The sequence below is a fragment of the Lepisosteus oculatus genome, chromosome 7 (genome assembly GCF_040954835.1).
Source record: "Lepisosteus oculatus isolate fLepOcu1 chromosome 7, fLepOcu1.hap2, whole genome shotgun sequence".
Taxonomy (NCBI): Eukaryota; Metazoa; Chordata; class Actinopteri; order Semionotiformes; family Lepisosteidae; genus Lepisosteus; species Lepisosteus oculatus.
In genome coordinates, this window is record NC_090702.1 from 6374508 (window position 1) to 6399488 (window position 24981).

The window sequence follows — 24981 nt, forward strand, 5'->3', positions numbered from 1 at the left end:
GACAGATTTCCTCCTCCGTAATGAAATAGTAAGTGCACGAGGTTTGCCGCGAGACAAAAGTGCTGGTTGCGATTTCTAAGTATCTTTAGCAATGCGGATTTTAGCACGCATGTCCAAAGGCTTTTCTGTACAACTCATCCATTGTGTGTCTGGGCAGGGGCAACATTGACATTGACCTGTTTTTGGACTAAACATTAAACTCTCTGCTTACATCTGTTTTTTCCCCCATTTACAACCGATTTTTGTGTAATATATGCTAGGGACTTGTGCAATATATTTTTAGATTTATAATGTGCAATACAACTTTTTGTGTACTGTTCTGTATTTTGTATATTCTGTACCGTGAGCAACTTTTTTTTAAGTGCACTTCTCACTGACTTTACTGACAGTACTGGATGTATTGTACTATTTCGTTACACTGTTGCTGTGTTGACTGTGCTAAGCTGCTGTTGCACTGCAATTTCCCTCACAGGATCAATAAAGTGTCTATCTTTTCTCATAAGGCATTCAACCAGTGAAACCTCAAACCTCCTTCCAACAGGGGTCACTCTAGTCATGCTAAGCAATCCATTAATTTGTCACTATGCTTGCAATATCTGAGGAAGGCCATCTCTATATGACAAGTGAAAAACCACAGTTTATCCACATACTGTACTTAAGCCAAGATGCGTTACACTACATTTCTAACATTACTAGGTTAGCGGGTAAACATGCTCCACGTTTAAATGTAACCTGATAATGCTGAAGTCTACACCACAACTGAATGTTTCTTTATTTAGAAACTAACTGATGTATATTTCAATCTAAAATCAATAAAGCAACAAACATTTTTTTGCAACAGTACAACAAATGGCAGAAAAGATGGGCAACATATTTTACTAGGAAATGTGATCACCTGTATAACGCGAGAGGCAGATTTCAAAAAGAGCGTGGAGTGTGTTACATTCTTGCTATGGCTTTCATAACCCAGCATTCATGTGCAGTATTACAACTATTTGGCATAGTTATGCATAGTTCCTTTCTCAGAATATTGCAATTCAGTCACATTGTATTAGTACGCCCATCATTCTGAAGGGAGGGGAGGTTTGAAAACTCTTGATGAAAACCACATGCACACACAGCTGTACATTTAGGTTTTTGCCTTTCACCCCAGAAGGTGGCAGCATGCTACCAATCCATAATAAAAAAAACGATTCATTTGTGATCAGTGAGAGGACAGAGCACACGATAGAACACTATCTCGCAGGATGCATAGACAATTTAGAAGTCTCAATTAGCTACACGAGAATGTTTTTGGAATTTGGATGGGGTCTGCTGCATCAACTGAAAATTCACCATGCAAACTCCACACACAGAAGGTACCATCATCTAGAATCTAGAGCCTAGGACCCAGAGCAATAAAATCCAAAACAAATTCAGAGAAGTGAATTAAATCCTAAATTTTGCAGAAGACCTGATTGATATTATTATTATCTAGCATCAAATAAATAAATAAACAACTTTAAATAAGAAGTCACTGAAAACACCTTAAGATCCATGAAGCGAGTACAGAATAGGTCTCATATCCAGGTAGTATTCAGTTTTTAAGGTAGACTTGAGAAGGCAAGGTCCCCAATTTACAGTATGTATCTGGAAAGGTATATGACTAAAATTAAATGTCTTTAAATTTGCTAAAAATCTCTTCTAAATGCAGCAAAGCTCTGAGATTCTTCTAGGGCACATTGTTTTAATGTCACAGAACGAAACGACACATGATGATGTCATGTGAGTCCAAGTGCAAATTCAAGGAATTCATTTTCCAGTTTTTCAGCCGACTGCCAAGAAGGCAGATCCACAGTCAGCCACTGCCCTGGCCCTTGGCCACTAGGCCTCAGAGCCACTTCACAAACCATCTCTCTGGCTTCTGTGTGGTTTTTCCAAAATGATTGTTCCCACGGCAACTCCAAAAACACAACAGCATTCTTTCCTAGCTCACCCGGCAGAAGTAAGAAAAAAACAAAAAAGGACCCCAAAAACTGCCTGTCATTTCTTACGTTTTATGATAGTGTCACATTCTTTCCTGTTTTGCACAAGTCTGAAACAAACAGCCAAAGGGCTTATTCTTTGAAGGAGAAAAAAATGATTGCACTGATCCAGCAGTCCGGAATGTATTTTCTTTATCTAATATTTGTTTTTTTCATTACTGTCACCCACTACGTTAGGCTTAAGATGCATCCCGCCATCTGTTAAGATCATTCAGCTTTGCATTAAGGCATTTTTCATGTTTAACCGCATGTGTAAAATGTCCCCTGCTATACAATGCAATTGCCCTACAAACTGCGAGTTGCCAGGGATAAAAGCATCAGCCAAGTTAAATAATATCATACGGCTTAGCTGCAGCCAAACTGCCTCCACATCTGGACTGCAGAATGTTCTGCACACATTAAACCAGGAGAAATGCTGAATTCTTAGAAAATCCCGTTTCTGGCATTCTGACACGCATGATAACAGGAAATGGCATTGCTAATAATGTGTGGAATTTGCCCTTTTCGTAAAATGTACATGATGCAAAACAATCCTTGAATATCATTGAGTTGAATATCATTGAATCCCAGTGAAACTGACCCTGACACTTTCTCACAATCTGAATTTCACATACCGTATAAAGTGAATGTCAAGCTCTTCCTAAACTGACAATAGAATTTCGCATCAGACAAAACTATGATGAAAACATTGGTTTTTTTTATTGTTTATGAAATTAAGTGAAATTCCTCTTATTTTAATATATTGCACAGACTTTCTTTTAAACTGTCAGAGAAATTCCCAGATTAAACAATTCACATTGACCAGCTGGTCTAACAAGGTCAAATAAAACAGCTTTAGACTGAATAATCTTCAAAAAAATGTGTTGTAATACAAATCCACCAAAATTAGAAGCGTGGTTCATTCTGGATAATTCCTGTAACAAAGAGCATTAAAAACTTCTTAACTTCCTCTGCAGACACACAAGTGAACAAAAATATGTTTCTGCTTCACATTTATCCTTCTCTTGCCTGAACCAATGCTTGTCTTAAAACCATGGCCCAGGCACATACACCTCAGTCCCTAAAACTGAATTAAAAGGGTTCTCTAGTCCCCTGGGGGACCCCACACCTCACCTCAGCTTGTCCGCGGTGAAAATGACCCTCCTCTCCAATAGCAAGGAAGCAAAGACCCGAATCAAGAGGCGAAGCTGTAGTGAGGAGAACAGGCATTCAAAATCCACGTGTTCCAGACGCGAGTCTGAGGGTCGACACAGCTCAATAACCTGAGGACAGGGCAAAGCACAGCAGATTCACTAACCCCCTGGCACAAGCTGTCTAATGCAAGCTGAAATGCAAAGGATTAGTGTCACAGAAGCATGGAATAGGTTTATGATGAGAATCAATGTTGTTGTAATTAGTTGTAGGCAATACCTCTTTTATTGACGTTAAAGTTTCGGTCACTTTGTATTTCGTTTTCATGTGTCTTTATGTAGGTTTCAGTAGTGGGCTAACCTGTTACCCTTTCTTTAAAATAAACCTTAACTCCTTACTCATTTACTGTATGTCAAAAGACCACAAAGGATCATGGAAGCATGGAATAGGCTTATGATGATAATTGGTGTTGTTATAGTAAGGTGTAGGCAAGACCTCTTTCATTGATGTTAGGTTTTCAGTTGCCTTGTATTGCAACTCACAACTGGCAACCTACTGAAGCTCAGCATGTGTGTAAAAATAGGGCTGTTACCCCGGTGTCCTGGCCAACTTTCCCATTGGCCCTTACCAATCATGTCTTCCTAATAATCCCCATCTCTGAGTTGGCTTCATCATTCTGTTCTCCTCCCCAATAATATTATTATTATTTTTATTATTAATAAAAAAATAATAATAATAGATTTTTGTATTTCTTTATGTAGCAGTTCTCCTTTTAAGGTTTCATTACTGGACTATACTGTTACCCTTTATGTAAAATGAACCCTAACCCTTTACTCACTCACATCAAACAAATAAAGGGTTAAATTTTTATCCCAGACCGTGCGCTTTAATGTTTGTAGTAAAAAGAATTACACTTGACGAACCTTTTAATTAATACAGATATATAGGAATGGCCAGTTGGTTTTCTACAAAACGTTCCAGAAATTGGCTAGGTTGCAAGAACCGGCCTCTTTTAACTCAATATACAGTACTGTATCCACACACAGAACCCCACACAAGAAAAAGCAAAGATATGAATAAGATGTGTGCAGATGCTGCTCACAATTGTGCCTGGGTGGTTCGGACTGAGTGCAGAGATCACTGTTGATATCAGTCATGACATGGCTATAGGCTCTCACTGACAAAGATGTCGGGCCTTGACATTATTTTTGACAAAGGTCACAAGCTCCATTTTGGAGCACAAGGGCACGCACCTCAGTCCCAGAGCCCGGCAGGAAGTTCTTGACAGTAATGGTCCTGCCAGGGGCAGGGAATGGAGCCTCCATGATGCTTCTCATGAAGGGCTGCACGAGGGCAGGAGAAATCGCCCGTCGCTTCTCCACCTCATCCAAGATCTGTTGTGAAAGAGCAGCACAGACACCTCAGCTCTGGACAGTGGTACACAGCACAAGCCACCCTCCTGCAGAGCAGTCTGCAAAGAACTATGCTACAGCCCTGGGGAGAAACTGGATTTCTCTATTTCCTCTGCGGGTGTTCACTATTACCATACTCTATTGTTATAACAAGCGACTCCCTTTCATAAATGCAATCTAAGCTCTTCCCGGCAACCTAAATTTGTAGCTCATTACAAATTAAACACCAAAACAGAACAAAATGACACAAGATAATGATACTAAAAAGGATGTTACATTTTGGTAATAATTCCTTATTGAATATTTAAGCACTGTAGTCCTTTAATGAGTACTGATGTTATAAAAAACACTGTGGTTTAGAAACTCATTCTTTCTGCTTGTACACCGCAATTAACCCCAAAAAACTTCGGGGTAGTTATAGAAAACATGATTTGAAAATTCTGTTTTTCAGTGTGGACTTTATCTTTTCTAGTTGCTTTGGTTTTTTTTTTGGGGGGGGGTGTTCACCACAATCATTTATAATCTCAATAAGAGTTACCATGATATTAAAGTGGAAATACCTATGCAATTATTGCCCCTGCTTGACTTTGGTTTGTCCAAAAAAAACACACCAGTAGACACCCTAAAGCAAATAATTCCTATTATTCAACTGATTGTTCCAGTAAAGGAAATAAAGTATTTGAGTGTGTGCTTTCTAAATATTTTAGACAAATAAATTAAATGACAAATGCTTTCACCTCATGCAATTGATGCTATCATGCCTGTTGGTTTTGGAGTTGTGGAGGTGTGAATATGTTATTATACATTAATGGATTACAATACTGATCCAGTCCTAGACAGACCAATCAAAGACCAGCATTTTCCCCTCCGATTTCTGGGGGATACGACCTGCACTGCAGACAGTCATGGAAACTGTCATTACCTTTGAAAAAAGGTCAAAACACCCCAGCCGGCTCACAATACAGTACACCTCAGGCAGACGCCTTCCCTTTCCACTGGGCTGCAATGACAACAGAGCACAAGGGTGACCTCATCTGAGATAGTGAAGACATAATACATCACAAGACGCACATGGTGCTATAATGACATCATACCTAGGTCACTGGGCACAATACCACAAGCATTATGATGTACATTCTAGGACTCAGCATTTTTCAACATACACTCTGGATTGAATTCTTCCAATGCAAAGGATTGTTTAAGTAAAAGAAAGAAATGTAAGTTTGTGTGTGCTTTCTAAATTTGAAATGAGAGGCAGTAAGCCTGGTCCTTCAGAAAGGCAAATCTTTTCATGCCTCTTGGTTTTGGATGGCTGGATGTACAGTATAAGTCTGTTATTATCTATGAAAGGATACCATTATGGATTCAGTCCCAGACTAACCGATCAGAGCTTTTTTTCTTGCCATTGGCCATTGTATAATCATCAGTAATTTCACCCACAGAAAAACAAAGCAAGTGCTCAGGCTTCTATCAGTCCTATGTCTGTGAGGCTTGGTTAGCAGGAACATTTCTCTAGGCTACTTATTCCACAGATGTATATTGAGGCAGACTACTTTTACAGTTTAGTTTTAAGTTAGCAGAAAACTTAAAACTGGGGGCATATGTGTGTCTTCATATAAGAATTAAGCAAATGAGATTGAGAGAGTAAAGTTTATTCCACTTAAATCGTAGAAATAAGATGTATATAATTGACACCACTTTTATGTTAGTTTTAATGTAGCTTGCATTACAGCCTCGCTCTTAACAAGCTAAACCAGCTGACTACTGGCTTAAATTGATCAATTAAACAGCTTCTTACAGCTACTCAGGTGCTGCTTTGAAACTTTGAAGACACACTTGCCCTCTAGGACCTAGATTGGACTCTCCTGCCCTAGATTCTGTATGGATGAAGCTGTAGCCCTGTCACATCAGGTTAGGAAAGTTATTCCCCAGCTGTCTGCAGAACTCACTGTGGCAAGTTTACATGGCAAAGCAGATGATGTGCATCACTACTTCACTCAATTAGAATGAGTCAAATTTTCACTTACCAGTAAACGTCGGCAATATCCAAACCTCCTACTCCCATCCTCACCAGTCAAGACAAAAGAGAACGTTTCGCTGAAAAACCAAGCCAAAACCATTTTACTGGCGTGCACTACCAACTTGGAAGTGGTCAAATTTACTTCTTTTTTTTTTTCATTTCTCTCTGGGATATCCTTCTGCCGGCAGTCACTACCAAAATACTGTCACTGGCACAAGAAAATGCATTTTATGAAGATCAGAAGATACAGACAAAACCTCAGGGACAGCTACCTGTCCTTATGGCTGGACTTCAGAATGCATCTCCATGATATGACACAATGCTGTTGCATTGGCATGGATCTGGAGGTGATGGAAGGAGTGAGAACTCCAGGAAACACTGATCTAAAAGTCCCCATTTATACAGTAGAGTGGGTGATTGATAGGAATTGGGGCCAGCCTCCTCCTGAACTTTGATCCTCAACTTTTGTGTATTTAGTTTAACAGGAATTATTAAACTTATTTATGAAAGAAATAAAGTTGACGTGGGTAGCACAGTGTCACAATGGTTAGCGTTGTGTCCTTGCAGCAATGTGTTCAATTCCTGGACTGCTACCTGTGAGGAGTTTGTATTTTTTCCCCAGTGTTTGCACTGGTTTCCTCCAACAGTCCAAAGACATACTGGGAGGCTAATGGACGTCTAGGAAAATTGGTGTGAGTCTGTGTGTGTAAAGTAGAGTAATAGTAGAGGAGTTTATCGCCATACAGTATGTACATATACATTGGAATTCGCGTGGATCTCTCAGGATACTCACAGTACAACAGACAACACCACACAATGTAGACAGTACATTACGAACATAATAAATAATAACATCAGGAACAATAAATATGTTGTGAGACAATAAATATGTAGTACATGGTGCAAAAAGTGCATAGTGCAGACATGCATTGAGTTACGAGGCATTGCAGTGAGTTGTTAAGGATGCAGTCGGTAAAAGCTGATCTTAAAGCCTGGTGCTCCGTGCTTTAATAGTGCGGTACCGTTTGCCAGAGTGCAGGAGGGAGAACAGTCCTGTGGCTGGGATAATTGGTATCCTGAATGATGGATTGGGCTTCATTAAGACAGAAGATGGTGTGAATCTCACTGATTGATGGTGAATCATATCCTATAATCCTGCCACAACCCTTTGTAGTGCTTCACTGTCGCAGACTGTGTCTGTGTCTGGATGTGCCCTGCAATGGACTGGCGTCTTATCCAGGGTGTACCCTGCTTTGTGCCCGTTGTTTGCTAGAATAAGCTGCAGCTCCCCTGCATTCCCGATTTGGATAATTGGGTTTGAAATTGGATGGGTGGATAAGATCGATGTTCTGAACACTTTTTACTCCTAGTTAACCATATAAATTATTTTCATTCAGATGTTGCCAATGCGCACATGTGCTACTCCTTGGATATCTAAATGATAAGAGAAAAAAATAATCTGAGAACACTGACTTACTTCTAAGAACTTAATGCTAGTAAACATTGATAGTTAACATTTGCAACAGTTATAGAATGACCTGAGCTTACACAACAGACACATAACACTGAATGTCTACATTTTGCTCAGTATTTCCTTCATACTTGCAGCAGTTTCAATTCCAACCTTTGCTGCCATATTTTCAGAAAAAAAGCCCAAAATAGTCTAATATTGCATATTAAAAAAACAATTCCAAAAGTATTTCTTTTGGCCTCTTCTTAATGTTTCCTAAGCCTAGGTCACCCACAGGTTAAGCAATACTGAGTTTAAAGCCATACCATCATCTCAACAAAGAGAACCAAGCCACACTTTGTCAGTCAAGAAAATGAGGCCGGCATTTACAATCTCCACAGTCTCCTCGGGGGAGAGATTATCTTTCCAAACAACTGCATGAAAAGGCATTAAGTAAAAAAACCAGTTTATGATGAATGGCATATTCTGAAAGAGAGAGGAGAATATCATTATTCTGAAAATATTATTTTGGTATGGATGTGTCATGCCTGTACAGGGTTTGTTTTCATCAGCCGAGATAGTAAGCTCCATATGAATAATATATTTTCTGATACAAAAACAACAAAAGAGGTTTTTAAGCATCATACACTGTAAATCTCTGTAGGTGAAACTATTTGAGGGCAGGTTGAAATATGTTGTAGCCCTTTAGCAAATGCTTTATAAATAAGTTTTCCTATGTTTATGTAGTTTTAACAATCCAGAATGCAAAAATCACTACATGCAGAATCTGAAGGTACAGGAGATTGTGCTGTAGAATGTAGGTGTGTAAGTGCTGTTATTTATCGCTATTGAGCATTAAACCATAGAATTACATTTAAATAATAAGCGGAATTAATTCTTTTCATTTCTATAACTTGTTTGGGGCGAAGCGGTAGCCCTGTGGCTAAGGATCTGTGCCTGTAGCTGGAAGGTTGCCAGTTCAAATCCCGCAGCCGGCAGAGGAATCCTACTCCGTTGGGCTCCTGAGCAAGGCCCTTAACCCCAACTGCTCCCGGGGCACCATACAACGGCAGACCCTGCGCTCTGACCCCAGGCTCTCTCCCTATCTGTGTGTGTGTGTGTCTCATGGAGAGCAAGCTGGGGTATGCGAAAAGATGAATTCCTAATGCAAGAAATTGTATAGGGTTAATAAAGTGATGTTATTATTATTATTATTATCATCATCATCTCAAAAGACACCAAAGCACTTTACGTATAGGAGAGGATCAATGTTTTCTGAGCCTAAAAAACAACATTCACCTTGACATGTGGCTGCCATTATGCATCAGCAGCCCCACTACAAACCCCATGAGGAAATGACTACACCTTAAAGTAAAAGGTGAATTGGGTTAAAGTAAAGGGTGAAGGTTAAAGTAAAGGGGAATTTTAGGTGAGCCAGTTCATGCAAGCCCACAGCGGAAGTTAGAAACTCATGTTAGAAACTCTGCTTTTACAAACAATGCCATGGGATCTTAAATGAGCAAAACTATGTCTCCAAGTTCTTGGGATGTATTTTTAAGAAGCACAGTAATTTTATAGCATTTATATTTGGGATCTGCGTGATCCTAGAAATGTTTGGGCAGATACTCAGTGGCAGATTTGTAAAGTGCCCAGAATGCATGTAAAAGGTTCAAAATGGACAATGTAAGCCATGAGGAAATACAAAAAATGCAAGTATTAATGCTGGATATTTTTGGAAAGAGAAGGAGATGGCTATAAAGACTTTTAACCACAGATTTATTTCACACTTTGTAAAGGCAGCCACAGCTGAGAGAGGGAAGTGTAGAAAAGTAGCTCTAACCTGGCAAAGTTCTCCACTGGCACCCAGTCCTTGGCGTCAGGGAAACAGAACTGAGGGATGACTTTCAACTGGTCCTCAGCCTCCCGCATGAACTTGAAGCTTCGCTCCAGCTGTTAACACAAAAGCAGCTTCCTATGAGTCCAACACTGCCACACACTCACCACTGACACTCCTATACCTCAGAAGCAGCCTTTCTCTCCAGACGCCATCAGGTGAACAGCTGTCTAATGTCACCATACACAAAAATACTATAAACCAAAATTCAGAAAGAAATTTTAGGTATGACCTACTTAAGAAATACATTGTTCAAAGGAATGCATTTGTTCTTGCTAACATTATAATATGTCTTATGTTTGTTACAGTAATAAGTCATTGGTCATATTGATGAAACTTAAAGCATTAAGCAAAACTACTTAAGAAAGCACTAGATCGAATCTCACAAATGCCTTTCAAATAGCTCATTGTCAATCTTTAAAGTCCATAGCACCTTTTTTGATAACTGGGTAATAGTATTACATTATCCTGGTGTTATTTTTTATTGGACACATCTCAGGAAACAAAATTTAGTATGTTGTTGAAAACCCATTACTTCTTTACCTTCAGATAAACGTCATTTAAGAACTAGTTGGAGGCGAGTTAAAGTTCTCAACTTAAAGAATCTGAATCCATCTCAGTGTTGGTTTCCCAGCATTTCATTTCATCTATTTTCTCACCCTTTCAATCAACTCAGGGTTGTGGGGGAGCTGGAGCCAATCCCAGCAAGCAGTGGGCACAAGGCAGAATAAACCCTGAACTGTCCATCTCAGGGCACACACAGAAGACACAAACACAGACACGCACACACTCACACCAGGGCCAATTTTCCCAGGAAACAAGTAACCTATGTAGTATGTTTTTCAACTGGGGGAGGAAAATGGAACACCCAAAGGAAATCTCAGCAGACATCGAGGGGGGGCGGGGCTGGGGTGCCGTTAAATTGGTGTCGACTCAAGGGGACCCTATGGATAGTTCCCCCATCACTATCCATGGAGTTTTCATGGCAGGATACGGAGGTAGATTGCCAGGCCTTTGTTCCGCGCAGATAGTGCTAGTGTTGTTGCCGTTGTCACAGAAACGTGATCCTCTGCCGCCAACACTTCCTCATACTCCTGCTGCCCAGTACAGGTTATTAAAGAACCTTGCACCCGATGTGGGACACGAACCTACTACACTGAGATTATGAGTCTCATGCTCTACCAACAGAGCTAGTTGGGGCACAGACCTGGGGAGAACATACAAACTCCACGCAGATAGCACCCCAGCTCCAGAATTGAACCAGGGGTCGCAAGGTGGCAATGGTAACCACTCTGCCATCACTCATGATTATAGATGATAGGTTAAACAGAGTTCCCTGTGTGAATGAGCACGGTACTACATCACTGACAAAATGCCAAAGCGCTATTACTGTACACGTCACTACTGTGCAACAACCCCTTAGCTCCAGCAAACCACTCTCACCTTCAGGGGAAACTGTTGTGTGACCTCAGGCAGGTAGGGCGCTCCAGCCTGCTTCTTGTGGAGCGCCACCACCAGAAAGTACTCAAAGAGCCTGCGCTCCTGTAGCTCCATCAGGTCTCTCTCCAGGGTGCGGTAGCGGCCTGTCTGCTTCAGCATGGACTGCACTGACACCAGGCGCTGGCTGTGAGCTGGGGGAGAGAGAGAAGAGAGGGAGAGGAAGGAGAGTCATCAGAGAGTAGGACAGGGCGGCAATGAAATGGAAAAGAGAGGGTGTGATTGTGACATTGCATTTAACAGAACAGCTACAGAAGCACTGCACAAACATACACACAGAGAGACACACAGCGCAGCCATGAGCTTAAATTGCCCCCTTGGGGATAAATAAAGTACTGTATTCCGAGTTGAAATGAATAAAGAGGGGCATGTTGTGAACTTCTCTCCAAATGCTATTTTAGTTCTTGAAAGTCTTAAGCAAGAGTTCTCCTGAATTATTACTTAGGGAAGATTTATAACAAACTTAGGTTTTTGAAGTTCTAGTAGGGAGCTGTGTCAGCATGTGCAGGCTGCAAAGGAACGGGTCAAGGTTTATTCCAAGTTGAAAGGAAAAGAAAAGAGAGACAAAGTTTTGGCTGGGGAGCCTTCTTCATACCTGAAGGGCACGCACCTGAAAAAGGCTCCACAGCCTAACGGTTGTGTCTCTTTTCTTTTCCTTTTGGCATGGAATAAACCTTGACACGTTCTTTACTTATGTTTTCATTCACTTGAGCAAGTAGTTCATTCCATGGAGTCAACTCTGGCTCGGGAAAGCTGCAGTGTATTAATGTTTTTGGTATAAATGATCTCAGAATTCCTTAATTTGGCCCATCACCTGAGATTGTGCAAGATAATTGCTACCCATACCTATAAATTGATTAACTGAAAGTGACTTTTTCTAAACTCTTCGGCACGGTTCTCTAAGACCATGAGTGGCCACTGAGCTTAGACAGAGTGATGCCTATTGAACTGAATTGTCACAAACACAAATCTTTGTACAGAGCAAAATCCAACAAACTTAACTAATATGTTTTGAAAAGAAAGTTAATGGCTGAGTTTAGAGACAATTGGAGGTACTTATACAGTGCCTTGCGAAAGTATTCGGCCCCCTTGAACTTTTCAACCTTTTGCCACATTTCAGGCTTCAAACATAAAGATATAAATTTTTTATTTTATGTGAAGAATCACCAACAAGTGGGACACAATTGTGAAGTGGAACGAAATCTATTGGATTTTTGAAACTTTTTTAACTAATAAAAAAATGAAAAGTGGGGCGTGCAAAATTATTCGGCCCCCTTGCGTTAATACTTTGTAGAGCCACCTTTTGCTGCGATTACAGCTGCAAGTCGCTTGGGGTATGTCTCTATCAGTTTTGCACATCGAGAGACTGAAATTCTTGCCCATTCTTCCTTGCAAAACAGCTCGAGCTCAGTGAGGTTGGATGGAGAGCGTTTGTGAACAGCAGTTTTCAGCTCTTTCCACAGATTCTCGATTGGATTCAGGTCTGGACTTTGACTTGGCCATTCAAACACCTGGATACGTTTATTTGTGAACCATTCCTTTGTAGATTTTGCTGTATGTTTGGGATCATTGTCTTGTTGGAAGATAAATCTCCGTCCCAGTTTCAGGTCTTTTGCAGACTCCAACAGGTTTTCATCCAGAATGGTCCTGTATTTGGCTGCATCCATCTTCCCCTCAATGTTAACCATCTTCCCTGTCCCTGCTGAAGAAAAGCAGGGCCAAACCATGATGCTGCCACCACCATGTTTGACAGTGGGGATGGTGTGTTGAGGGTGATGAGCTGTGTTGCTTTTACGCCAAACATATCGTTTTGCATTGTGGCCAAAAAGTTCGATTTTGGTTTCATCTGACCAGAGCACCTTCTTCCACATGTTTGGGGTGTCTCCCAGGTGGCTTGTGGCAAACTTTAGACGAGACTTTTTATGGATATCTTTGAGAAATGGCTTTCTTCTTGCCACTCTTCCATAAAGGCCAGATTTGTGCAGTGTAAGACTGATTGTTGTCCTATGGACAGACTCTCCCACCTCAGCTGTAGTTCTCTGCAGTTCATCCAGAGTGATCATGGGCCTCTTGGCTGCATCTCTGATCAGTCTTCTCCTTGTCTGAGCTGAAAGTTTAGAGGGACGGCCAGGTCTTGGTAGATTTGCAGTGGTCTGATACTCCTTCCATTTCAAGATGATCGCTTGTACAGTGCTCCTTGGGATGTTTGAAGCTTGGGAAATCTTTTTGTATCCAAATCCGGCTTTAAACTTCTCCACAACAGTATTACGGACCTGCCTGGCGTGTTCCTTGGTCTTCATGATGCTCTCTGCGCTTTCAACAGAACCTTGAGACTATCACAGAGCAGGTGCATTTATACAGAGACTTGATTACACACAGGTGGATTCTATTTATCACCATCAGTCATTTAGGACAACATTGGATCATTCAGAGATCCTTGCTGAACTTCTGGAGTGAGTTTGCTGCACTGAAAGTAAAGGGGCCGAATAATTTTGCACGCCCCACTTTTCATTTTTTTATTAGTTAAAAAAGTTTCAAAAATCCAATAGATTTCGTTCCACTTCACAATTGTGTCCCACTTGTTGGTGATTCTTCACCTAAAATAAAAAATTTATATCTTTATGTTTGAAGCCTGAAATGTGGCAAAAGGTTGAAAAGTTCAAGGGGGCCGAATACTTTCGCAAGGCACTGTATGTGCAATACTCTGTGGAACAATTGAAAAATAATTTGTTTACTTTATGGTGTTGAAACCACATTGTCCTGTAGGCATCCAAGACTTATACTATGAGACTAATTCCACAGTAGTAGCATTATAGATTTCTTTAAGCTGCTTTTGTTAAGTTTCTCAAGAGCAGGGTGGTTCATTTCTGTGTGCTGACAAGTTCTCACTTGAAAGAAAGTAGGCACTATAAAGTAAATCATACTTTCCAGTTTAACTCTGTTTTTACCTGGGTGATGCATGTATTGTGGTTTTGGAGCTAATTCAAAAAAAGTGTAATTAAATCCAGTTCTTTTGTTTGTCACCGCTTTCAATCTTAGTGTAAAAACAAGACTCACCAGGAACAAAAGCGCTCTTGAACGACAGATCATTTTTCTTACCTTTCAGCTTTTCTTCTGTGTCGCTCTCAGACTCGCTGTTTTCATCTGTTACTGCAAAAGAAAAGTTAATATATGGACAAACGGCAATAGGATAGATATTCCACAACCATTTCTTTTCGACTGTCATGTTCTAGACACATCAGTGGTTCAGTGGTTGATACCTCGAACTAGAATATAAACAGAATTAAAACACTGCTTCGGGGATAGATATTTGACTTTGGCACAGCAGAAAGGCCCCAAAATGCTTGTAGGCCCTCTGGCCCTCCTGCTGCTCTTTCTGAACCGACACATACCTCTGCCAGAGCTAGTCTCCGTGGACTGCGAGACTCTCTTCATGCGTTTCTTCCCTCTGCGGGCCTCAAAAATCCCATTGATCTTCAACACAAGCTGCCAGCAGAGAGACACATCGTGAACACGACACGCATATCCAACGTATCTCAGCTCGATCAAAAAATGTCCTTAACTTCTCTGAAAACCAAGAAAGCCTCTTTTTCTCACGTAAAGATCCCAGCTTTAAATCAATAGCTCAAAACACACTTCTTAAAACAAATTAAGATTTTACAGTATATTTAGAAATATATTCTTTACAGGGCTTGCTTTTCACGATTAGTCAGTGCTGTGACTATACAACTTTCCGGCAGAGATATTTTTCTAAAAACATTTATTGAATTAGGTTATTTTTAAGAGTGGTAACCTAGGAAACACAAGCTATGAAATCTGATCAGAGCCAGCCAGAGATTACTGTAGACCTCCAGTGGCAGGAGTCCACAATACCGCATTGTACCATATTTTCCAAAAGAAATTCACGGTGACTTTAGTTCCCACCTGATTAACATGCATTTAATTAAGCAACTGTTACAAAAGAAGGCAGTTCTGACAAGTTAGAATCCTTAAACCATCGTGCCGGGTTCTGATTTTCGAGGGGAAGTGTATGGCATGCCAACATACATTTCAATCACTATGTACAGTGCCTTGCGAAAGTATTCGGCCCCCTTGAACTTTTCAACCTTTTGCCACATTTCAGGCTTCAAACATAAAGATATAAATTTTTTATTTTATGTGAAGAATCACCAACAAGTGGGACACAATTGTGAAGTGGAACGAAATCTATTGGATTTTTGAAACTTTTTTAACTAATAAAAAAATGAAAAGTGGGGCGTGCAAAATTATTCGGCCCCTTTACTTTCAGTGCAGCAAACTCACTCCAGAAGTTCAGCGAGGATCTCTGAATGATCCAATGTTGTCCTAAATGACTGATGGTGATAAATAGAATCCACCTGTGTGTAATCAAGTCTCTGTATAAATGCACCTGCTCTGTGATAGTCTCAAGGTTCTGTTGAAAGCGCAGAGAGCATCATGAAGACCAAGGAACACACCAGGCAGGTCCGTAATACTGTTGTGGAGAAGTTTAAAGCCGGATTTGGATACAAAAAGATTTCCCAAGCTTCAAACATCCCAAGGAGCACTGTGCAAGCGATCATCTTGAAATGGAAGGAGTATCAGACCACTGCAAATCTACCAAGACCTGGCCGTCCCTCTAAACTTTCAGCTCAGACAAGGAGAAGACTGATCAGAGATGCAGCCAAGAGGCCCATGATCACTCTGGATGAACTGCAGAGAACTACAGCTGAGGTGGGAGAGTCTGTCCATAGGACAACAATCAGTCTTACACTGCACAAATCTGGCCTTTATGGAAGAGTGGCAAGAAGAAAGCCATTTCTCAAAGATATCCATAAAAAGTCTCGTCTAAAGTTTGCCACAAGCCACCTGGGAGACACCCCAAACATGTGGAAGAAGGTGCTCTGGTCAGATGAAACCAAAATCGAACTTTTTGGCCACAATGCAAAACGATATGTTTGGCGTAAAAGCAACACAGCTCATCACCCTCAACACACCATCCCCACTGTCAAACATGGTGGTGGCAGCATCATGGTTTGGGCCTGCTTTTCTTCAGCAGGGACAGGGAAGTTGGTTAAAATTGAGGGGAAGATGGATGCAGCCAAATACAGGACCATTCTGGATGAAAACCTGTTGGAGTCTGCAAAAGACCTGAAACTGGGACGGAGATTTATCTTCCAACAAGACAATGATCCCAAACATACAGCAAAATCTACAAAGGAATGGTTCACAAATAAACGTATCCAGGTGTTTGAATGGCCAAGTCAAAGTCCAGACCTGAATCCAATCGAGAATCTGTGGAAAGAGCTGAAAACTGCTGTTCACAAACGCTCTCCATCCAACCTCACTGAGCTCGAGCTGTTTTGCAAGGAAGAATGGGCAAGAATTTCAGTCTCTCGATGTGCAAAACTGATAGAGACATACCCCAAGCGACTTGCAGCTGTAATCGCAGCAAAAGGTGGCTCTACAAAGTATTAACGCAAGGGGGCCGAATAATTTTGCACGCCCCACTTTTCATTTTTTTATTAGTTAAAAAAGTTTCAAAAATCCAATAGATTTCGTTCCACTTCACAATTGTGTCCCACTTGTTGGTGATTCTTCACATAAAATAAAAAAATTATATCTTTATGTTTGAAGCCTGAAATGTGGCAAAAGGTTGAAAAGTTCAAGGGGGCCGAATACTTTCGCAAGGCACTGTAACTAGAGGCAAATTATGAATTAGAGGCGAGTTATGGTCAGCAGCCATATCACCCTGCAACTCATGACTGGCAACCCACTGAAGCTCAGAGGGTGTGAGCCTGGTCAGTACCTGGATTGGAGACCTCCTGGGAAAAGCTAAGATTGCTGCTGGAAGAGAGATTAGAGGGGCCAGTAGGGGGTGCTCACCCTGTGGTCTGTGTGGGTCCTAATGCCCCAGTATAGTGATGGGGACACTATACTTTAAACTTTGGATGAGACGAAAAATCAAGGTCCTGACACTCCGTGGTCATTAAAAATCCCAGGGTGTATCTCAAAAAGAGTAGGGGTGTTACGCTAGCATCCTGGCCAAATCTCCCTTTGGCCTTTACCAATCATGGCCTTCTAATAATTCCCATCTCTGAACTGGCTTCATCACTCTTTTCTCCTCCCCACTGGTAGCTGATGTGTGGTGAGCGTTCTGGGGCACTTTGGCTGCTGTTGCATCTTCCACGTGGGAGCCAATATGGTGGTGGAGCGGAGTCCCCATTACCTGTAAAGCCCTTTGAGTGAAGTGTCGGGAAAAGCGCTATATAAGTGAAAGGGATTATTATTAAAAAATACTTGCTAAGTGTTTGTAAGATTGTGATGAAAAAGCGAGGCAGCACAGTGGCGCACCATTTAGCATTGCTGTCTCGCTGTGCTGAGGCCTTGGGTTCAGTTCCTGGGGAGCTATCAGTGCAGAGTTTCCAAGTTCTCCCCAGGATCACATTAGGTTGCTCCTGGCCCTGGTGTGTGAGTATATTTCAGTGTTTGTCTCTGCGTTTGCCCAGGGGTGAACCCTGCCAGGCTCTGGCTCTCTGTAACCCAGTATTGGATAAACAGGTTAGAGAATGGATGGATGATACAAAAGTAAAGACAATGCTCTTAAAATATAAGCCTTGCAGCTCTTACCCCCAAATAGGATAATGATGTTCTTAATTTTCTACATCTCTAGTCCTGTATGCGTCAGCCCCTATTCCCTGTGCGACCCCCCTACCTTTGGGATCTTCCGTCGCCGGCGGTTGTTGGGGTCTCCTGAGAGGCAGGGGGTGTCATCGGGGCTGCTGGGAGTGGAGGGGGGGCTGATTTTGGAGGGCGACACCCCACCGCCATCCCGGTTGATCTTGCGCAGCTCGAGCAGCTTGAAGCTGCGGCGTTCCGAGTTCTGCCTGAAGAACCCGGGTTTGGAGGAGAGCTGGGGAGAGACGTTGAGAGACCATGTCCAGGCGCCGCAGACAAAGCTGACCGAGTTCTTTTGAGAAACAACGTGCAGTTTTCCTTTAACTCCTGTCAGCTGTCTGCTCATGCTTGTGGCAAGCTGTCCTGTTTACTTCCCTATCTCCTTTTTTAAAGAGTGTGGCCTCACTGCAAAACTTTCATTTCTATGAAGAAACCAAAATTTGCTGTACAATTGATTAAGCCTCTTCTAAAATGTCACTGAAATAAGCTTGTTGTGAGTTCAAGCAACAGTTGACCAATTTATTTTTAGGATTGTACATTAGTTTGTATCAATATGTACCCATGAAATATTTGCAGGTGTCCCCATCAATAAAAACCTGGTAATTTAATTTTACTATTAATTAATTGCTAGATTGTGATTGTGCCAGTAATATATTGGCATATATCCCATAGTCTCAAATATTCAGTATTGCACCATACCCATCTCGTTGTGATGTGATATGATATTGCCAGTGCAGTGGTACAGTGATTATCATTGCTGCCTCACAGTGCTGAACCCCTGTGTTTAATTCCCGGGGTGCTGTCTGTGTGGAGTTTGCATGTTCACATGGGTTTCGTCAAAGTGTTCCGATTTTCTATCACAGTCCAAACACATGCTAGTAGTTTCATTGGCTTCTGGGAATTTCGGTCCTGGTTGTGAGTGTGTGTTTGTGTCTGTGTGTGCCCTGTGATGGACCAGCATCCGATACAGGGTGTACCCTGCTCTCATGCCCATGACTTGGATAAAGCGGTTAAAAAATGAATGGTTGGATAGGTGAAATCTAATATAATATACAATAAATCTCATTATCCCCTTCAGATTTTATTGATCCACCAATGGATGAAGGCCTGTCCAATAATCTTCCAAAAATGTCTACTACCTTTATATTTTAACAACATGGCTAAAACAAAGAAGAGTATACTTTCCAGACGTTACCTTTGTGGGCGTGTCTGGAGCTGGCGATGATGGCGTGAGGGGAAGGGGGAACTTGTTTCCATGGCAGCGGCTCTCCATCTCTATGTCTTCATAGGGATTTTCCTTTGATGGAAGATCTATATAGATGGAAAAAATGCAAACATTTAAGCAATGGAACAGCAGCACTGAAATGCGAGCAAAAATAGGCTAGGTCTGTCTTCGTATTTTCACTACTTTTGCATATATTAGTACCATGGAGTACAATTTACTATAACACTGGTGTATACATGGCAAGTATACATGATATAATCAATACTTCCCTTTTGAAATAGCTTTTCTTATTATTTCTGAGTCTTCACAATTACTGGATAAGGCAATGATTGGTTTTCACTAAAATCAGTTCAGTCTATTTGTCACATGCACAAGTGCAGTACAATGCTTATTGGCATGTATGTTCCAATACAAGACATTAAGGAAACACCAAGCTAAAACACAGAACAGCAGTGGCAACAACGAAGTTAAATAGCATGCGTGTGTTAAAAGTCAACACAATGTACAAAAGAAAAACAAAACATCAGTGCGAGTCAGTGGTAGAGGCAGAATTCAGTAACCCGACAGCTTGCAGGAAGAAGCAGTCTCTGAATCTGGAGGTACACGCCTTTATGCTACTATAACGATTACCAGAGGGCAGTGGAGAGAACAGTGAGAAACCAGAATGATTGTTATCCTTAGCAATACCTCCTGCCTTCCTGAGACAGCAAGTTGTAAAGATGTCCACAACAGAGGGGAGCTGTACTCCAGTAATGGACTGGGCTGACCTGACCACCTCCTATAATGCCTTTCGGTCAGAAAACAAGTTGCTGCCAAACCACACTGCACTACTACATGTGAGTACACTTTCAGTAGCGCACCTGCAGAATTGTCTGAGGAAGTAAAGGGTGCAATTGCACGTTCTTTGTAGCTCTAGTTACATGCTGGGATCACGTTAAATCGTTAGTGATGAAGGTACCCAGGAACGTGAACCTACTAACAATCTCTACAGCCACCCCACTTATGTGAACAGGGATGTGGTCCCCACCCTCCTTTCTGAAATCGATAACTAGCTATTTGGATTTGCCGACATTGAGGGAAAAATTGAGGGTTCCTGACCTCATCCCTGTATGTCGTCTCATTGTTACTAGTGATAAATGTGTAGTTGGATTCTATACAGTGCAGAGAATATGTCTCAAGTCCACCGAAGGGCACCTAGATCTTTTATCTACAATGAGAAACATTTTGTTTGGCAAAAGAGCAAACTCCAACAGAAGAACCTCATCCCGTCCATCAAGTATGGTGGGAAGAGTATCGTAGTTTGTGCTGCTTTTCTGCCTCAGGACCTGGACTGCTTGACATCATTGAAGGAACCATGAATTCAGGGTTGTATAGCAAATTCAGAGCCAAAAGTGGGTCACGCAGCAAGATAATGATCCTAAACGTACAAGCAGATCTATAGCAGAATGGCTAAGGAAACAAAAATTATGCATTTTGGAGTGGCCAGAGCAAAGTTTAAACCCCACTGCAATGTTATGGCAATATCTAAAGCAAGTTGTTCATGCAAGGAAACCCTCACGTCACAGACCCGAAACAGTTATGCATGGAAAAGAATGCAAAATTCATATAAAAACAGATATGAGATACATGAAGTCATGTCTGCTCAATGGTCAATCTTATTGGCTTTGTGCTATACACACACAATGATCTGATTACTGTTTAGGTCTAATAGACACTAATATGCCGACTAACATTTTCTCAGCCCTGTAGATGTATACTGACAGTCAGCATGGTGGCATGACAGGTAATGCTGCTGTCTCAGTCCACGGTTTGTTCCTCCACTTTATGTGTGGAGTTTGCATGTTCTCTCCGACACCTACATGGGTATACTCCTGATGCTTAAGTTTCCTCCCCCATTCTTAAAACATGCTTGTTTGGTTTACTTCTGTCTCTAAACTATCCTTAGCAGGTATAAATATTCTGATAATGGAAAAATGTAATTGACCTGACATGAAAATACATCTTTGTTCAGCCTCACATAAAATAATACCTTACACAACACAGTATCTCAGTCTTTTATATTTTAAAATATTTGCTTTTTGAGAACTGGTCTATAACACACAAGAGGCATTGATTTATTCAAGGTTAAGCAAATATATTAGTGTAGAACAAAAAGCAAAACAGCTCACAACTGCATGGTAACACATTCTCAAACACTGTTATCAATAAATGTATGTACTTGACAGGGATTCTGGAAAATGCAAGCCTGAAAGGGTTTAAAGCTAAACATTTTGGATATGGCCCCCGTTTACCATACAACGGGCATAAAGGAGATAAAAACCCAAACACTCTGAATGCAGAGAAGTACCAGATTGAAGAATATTCCAGTTTTGCCGTTTCAAATTGATTATGCTGAGTGTGTTGTGAAACTGTAATGGCTTTAACATCTGTCCAGCTATGAAGACTGATATACTGTAACAAACCATAAAAAAACCATGACATGTGAAGCTAAATCATAGTAAAACTTCCACAATACATGCCAGTTCCACAGCACTCAGATTTGTTCGAGTAATTACCATAAGACTGAGCTATACTAAACTTTAGGCGATGCAGTGAACCACACTAATTGTATTTTATGAAATGTAATTAAGATGGCACACTGCTTTCTCTGGGGATATTTTCGACTAGAACCACACTAACTCCGATGTACTGAAGTAAAAAAAAATTGAATTCTGTAAGCAAAACATTAATTTCACTTTTGCTTAAGTTGCTCAGCAGAGACCATTTCTCTGAGGGTTTATAAGGAAGGAGCTTGATACATCAATCACAACAAAAAAATCCCATAAACCCATGGGCTTGGCCTCTGTCTCGAACCCAAGCACACCCCTGTGCACAGACCAATTTGACTTTGAAAGTGAAGCAACAGGGTGAATTTAGACAGTGTCCCGGGTGTGATGGCATAGTCTGATCTAAAATTAACTTAAGTAATGTGTAAAAGGCTCAGGCAGAGAAGAATACTTTAAGGTACCAGACTGCTTGTTACTTCAGGGCACCCCCTCTGCAGTAGACAGTGATAATTATAAGCTGTTTTTAACATAAACTCTAGCCAGACAGCTATTTTCTTTGACCAGGGATAAAAGGAAGACAGTTAGGCTGGTAGTTTGTATTTCAAACCTCCCTCAGTTGTCCGATTTTTTTTTAAACCACATTTATTGTTTTTGCTGAGAGGCTGACCGTACAGATCATTATATAAATAACAGAAGGGTTTTTTTTGCAAGTACAGAGAAAAAAAACAGCATTGAGTACAATTTGTTGAGCATTGGTGAGGTTTCTGAGGTTTGTGAAGTTCAATACATTCTAGAAGTGGGGTAAAAGTGGATAACTTTTGGAAATTGGAAGTGGAAATTGGATGGAAAACAAAATTAAATATAAATCACACCAAGCTACTGTTTCAAATGTATTAGGTATTGTATACTAAGCACATGCTTCAAAAGATTTCTGTAATGCCACAATGCTAATCTCAAAAATTGGTTCTCTCAGTCCAAGAGAAGAGATACTTTTCAGAAAAACAAGGAGACGTACTTTTACCACCATATTCTGACAAATCATGTCATTTGCAGCTTACAAATAAACACCAAAGTATCTGAGTGGAATTTTACTGATTTTTTGGTTAATTTTGGAGCACACAGCTATTCTAAAATTACTTAATACATTCTGAATTACAGTTTAGTACAATTTATGTTTGATCTTTGTGTTGGACCTAAGTTTGGTCTAGATTTCCCCTTCAAGTTCATTGGATTGCCCGAGGACAACAGTTACAAGAGAGTAAGCACCTAAACACTTTTAAAAGCAGGTATTCAAAAATAACACCATGCCTCACAGCCTTATATTAAAGGTTGCATGCAGATTTTATTTAGACATTACCATACACACTTCAAAAAACAATGAAATAAGTTATTATGTATAATATTAATCTAAAACAAGCACACAAACAAGTACAGGCAAATACAGTTTAAGTAAAAAATATGTTGAATTCTATTCTAAAGTACTATGTCTTTATTTATTTTATAAATAAACCAATTTTTGGGATGGGCAACATGATAAATCAAAATTTGATGCTAACTTGGAGGGATAAAATACTTTAGCATAAAAAAATCTTAATTTAATGGATCAATAGTAATAAGTTTAAGTAAATACTAAATTTAAGTAAAGTTTACAAACCCTTGTTGGACATTCTCACTTTCTCAGATGAAAAATTAAGGTACAGTTAAGGTACAGCCAAGGTACAGTTTTGTCACAATTTTGAAATGATCAAATACTGAGTTAATATGACATCTATATACAGCTGAAATACAATAGATTCCTGATGTCAATTTGATATTAATGAAGAAGAAACAGTCCATCAACCCTGATGTTAAGGTACTGAGCAACTTACCCAGGATGTCTTCATAGACATTCTCCTCTGATAAAGTGCGAGTAAGTGACAGCTTGGACTGGGCATACCAATCAACTCTGCATCCTTCTGTAGAGGACTGGAGGACATCCTCAAACTCGTAAGATTTCCTAAATCAATAAAAACACAGAGAGCACAAAAACATACACAAAAGATTAGGCCAAAACAAGGAGACGTGTGGCGATTTAAAGAGGGAATGTGTAAGAATCTTGGAGACTGTCATTTATTTAAATTTACAGAATTAACATTTTCTTTTGATTCGCCATTTCTTGTACAGAAAAAAAGACAGGCCTGCCTGAAACACCCTTGATCCCTCATCTCTTTAGAACTATTACTCTGTTTCCTTTCGCGGTCTTTTTTAAAGGGAAACTGCAGTCCTAATTTCTCAGACCAGTTATCAAATCTCTGTAACAAAATAAATTCATTGACGGTGTTGAAAAGCTTTACAAAGTTTCGAATTAAGCACAAAATCGTGATCTTAGGGAAAGTACTCTAAGTGGCCATGCTGTTGCAAACTCATGATCTCACTATCACTTAGAGCGAGACATGAAGTGGCCCTTCCTGCTCACTAGTCACTGTAATGACTAACGTAATGTGCGAGCGAATAAGTACAAGTTGTGCAGCAGGCATTTCCCTGCAGAAATGTGATCTGCATGAAGAGTTAACAAGCAGCATTTGCCGGCAAGATTTGTCTCAAAGTCGAGAGCAATATTTCTGCTAGATTGATAGACTTGAAGCCCGGTTGTTTACAATGTAATTGTTCACATTACCAGATGTTTTGTTGCCTCGTTCTGCATCACAGAATATGGTGCTGTGCATACCTGGAAATTTTGTGATGTAAATTGGAAGTTTTACAAATTACGGAGTACATTTTATTTCTTACAGTTTCCTTGTATAATATAATTTATAGTGGTTTGAAATGCACAGAATCAATGGTGATTTTTTTCTAACTCAAAAATATAAAAAATAGCATTGCAGTTCCCCTTTAATACTTGAGCAGTGCGCCTCCCACTCTCAGCTTTCCACTCGTTTTAGCACTCACTGTCTGAGCCTCTCCGATCTGGGTTTTGCTTGGCTGTTTCAATAGAAACAACCTGTTTTCCAGAGACAAAGAAGAGCTCTGTGAAAATTTTATGAAATATACTGTTTGACAGGTCACTTCTTTTCACCTCCACTAAAAATAAAAGTATATTTCCGACTGGCTTAAAACGGTACTTTAAA

At 40.5% G+C, this 24981-nt stretch overlaps 1 protein-coding gene across 3 annotated transcripts in view; it reads right to left on the minus strand.

Moving 5' to 3' along the window:
- Positions 1-24981, minus strand: part of si:dkey-82f1.1 (DENN domain-containing protein 2A) — a 73597-nt gene that overhangs the window by 8081 nt on the left and 40535 nt on the right. For 2 of the 3 annotated variants that reach the window (XM_006633682.3, XM_015353112.2), the window contains exons 4-14: positions 23743-23870; positions 19299-19414; positions 18141-18338; positions 14821-14914; positions 14528-14578; positions 11375-11562; positions 9878-9987; positions 6595-6664; positions 5490-5567; positions 4409-4549; positions 3138-3286 (exon numbers count right to left, since the gene is read on the minus strand). In XM_006633682.3, coding sequence (XP_006633745.2) covers positions 3138-3286; positions 4409-4549; positions 5490-5567; positions 6595-6664; positions 9878-9987; positions 11375-11562; positions 14528-14578; positions 14821-14914; positions 18141-18338; positions 19299-19414; positions 23743-23870 — 1323 coding nt within the window. The remainder of the gene's footprint in view (positions 1-3137; positions 3287-4408; positions 4550-5489; positions 5568-6594; positions 6665-9877; positions 9988-11374; positions 11563-14527; positions 14579-14820; positions 14915-18140; positions 18339-19298; positions 19415-23742; positions 23871-24981) is intronic. The other variant, XM_015353113.2, reaches the window with a different exon arrangement.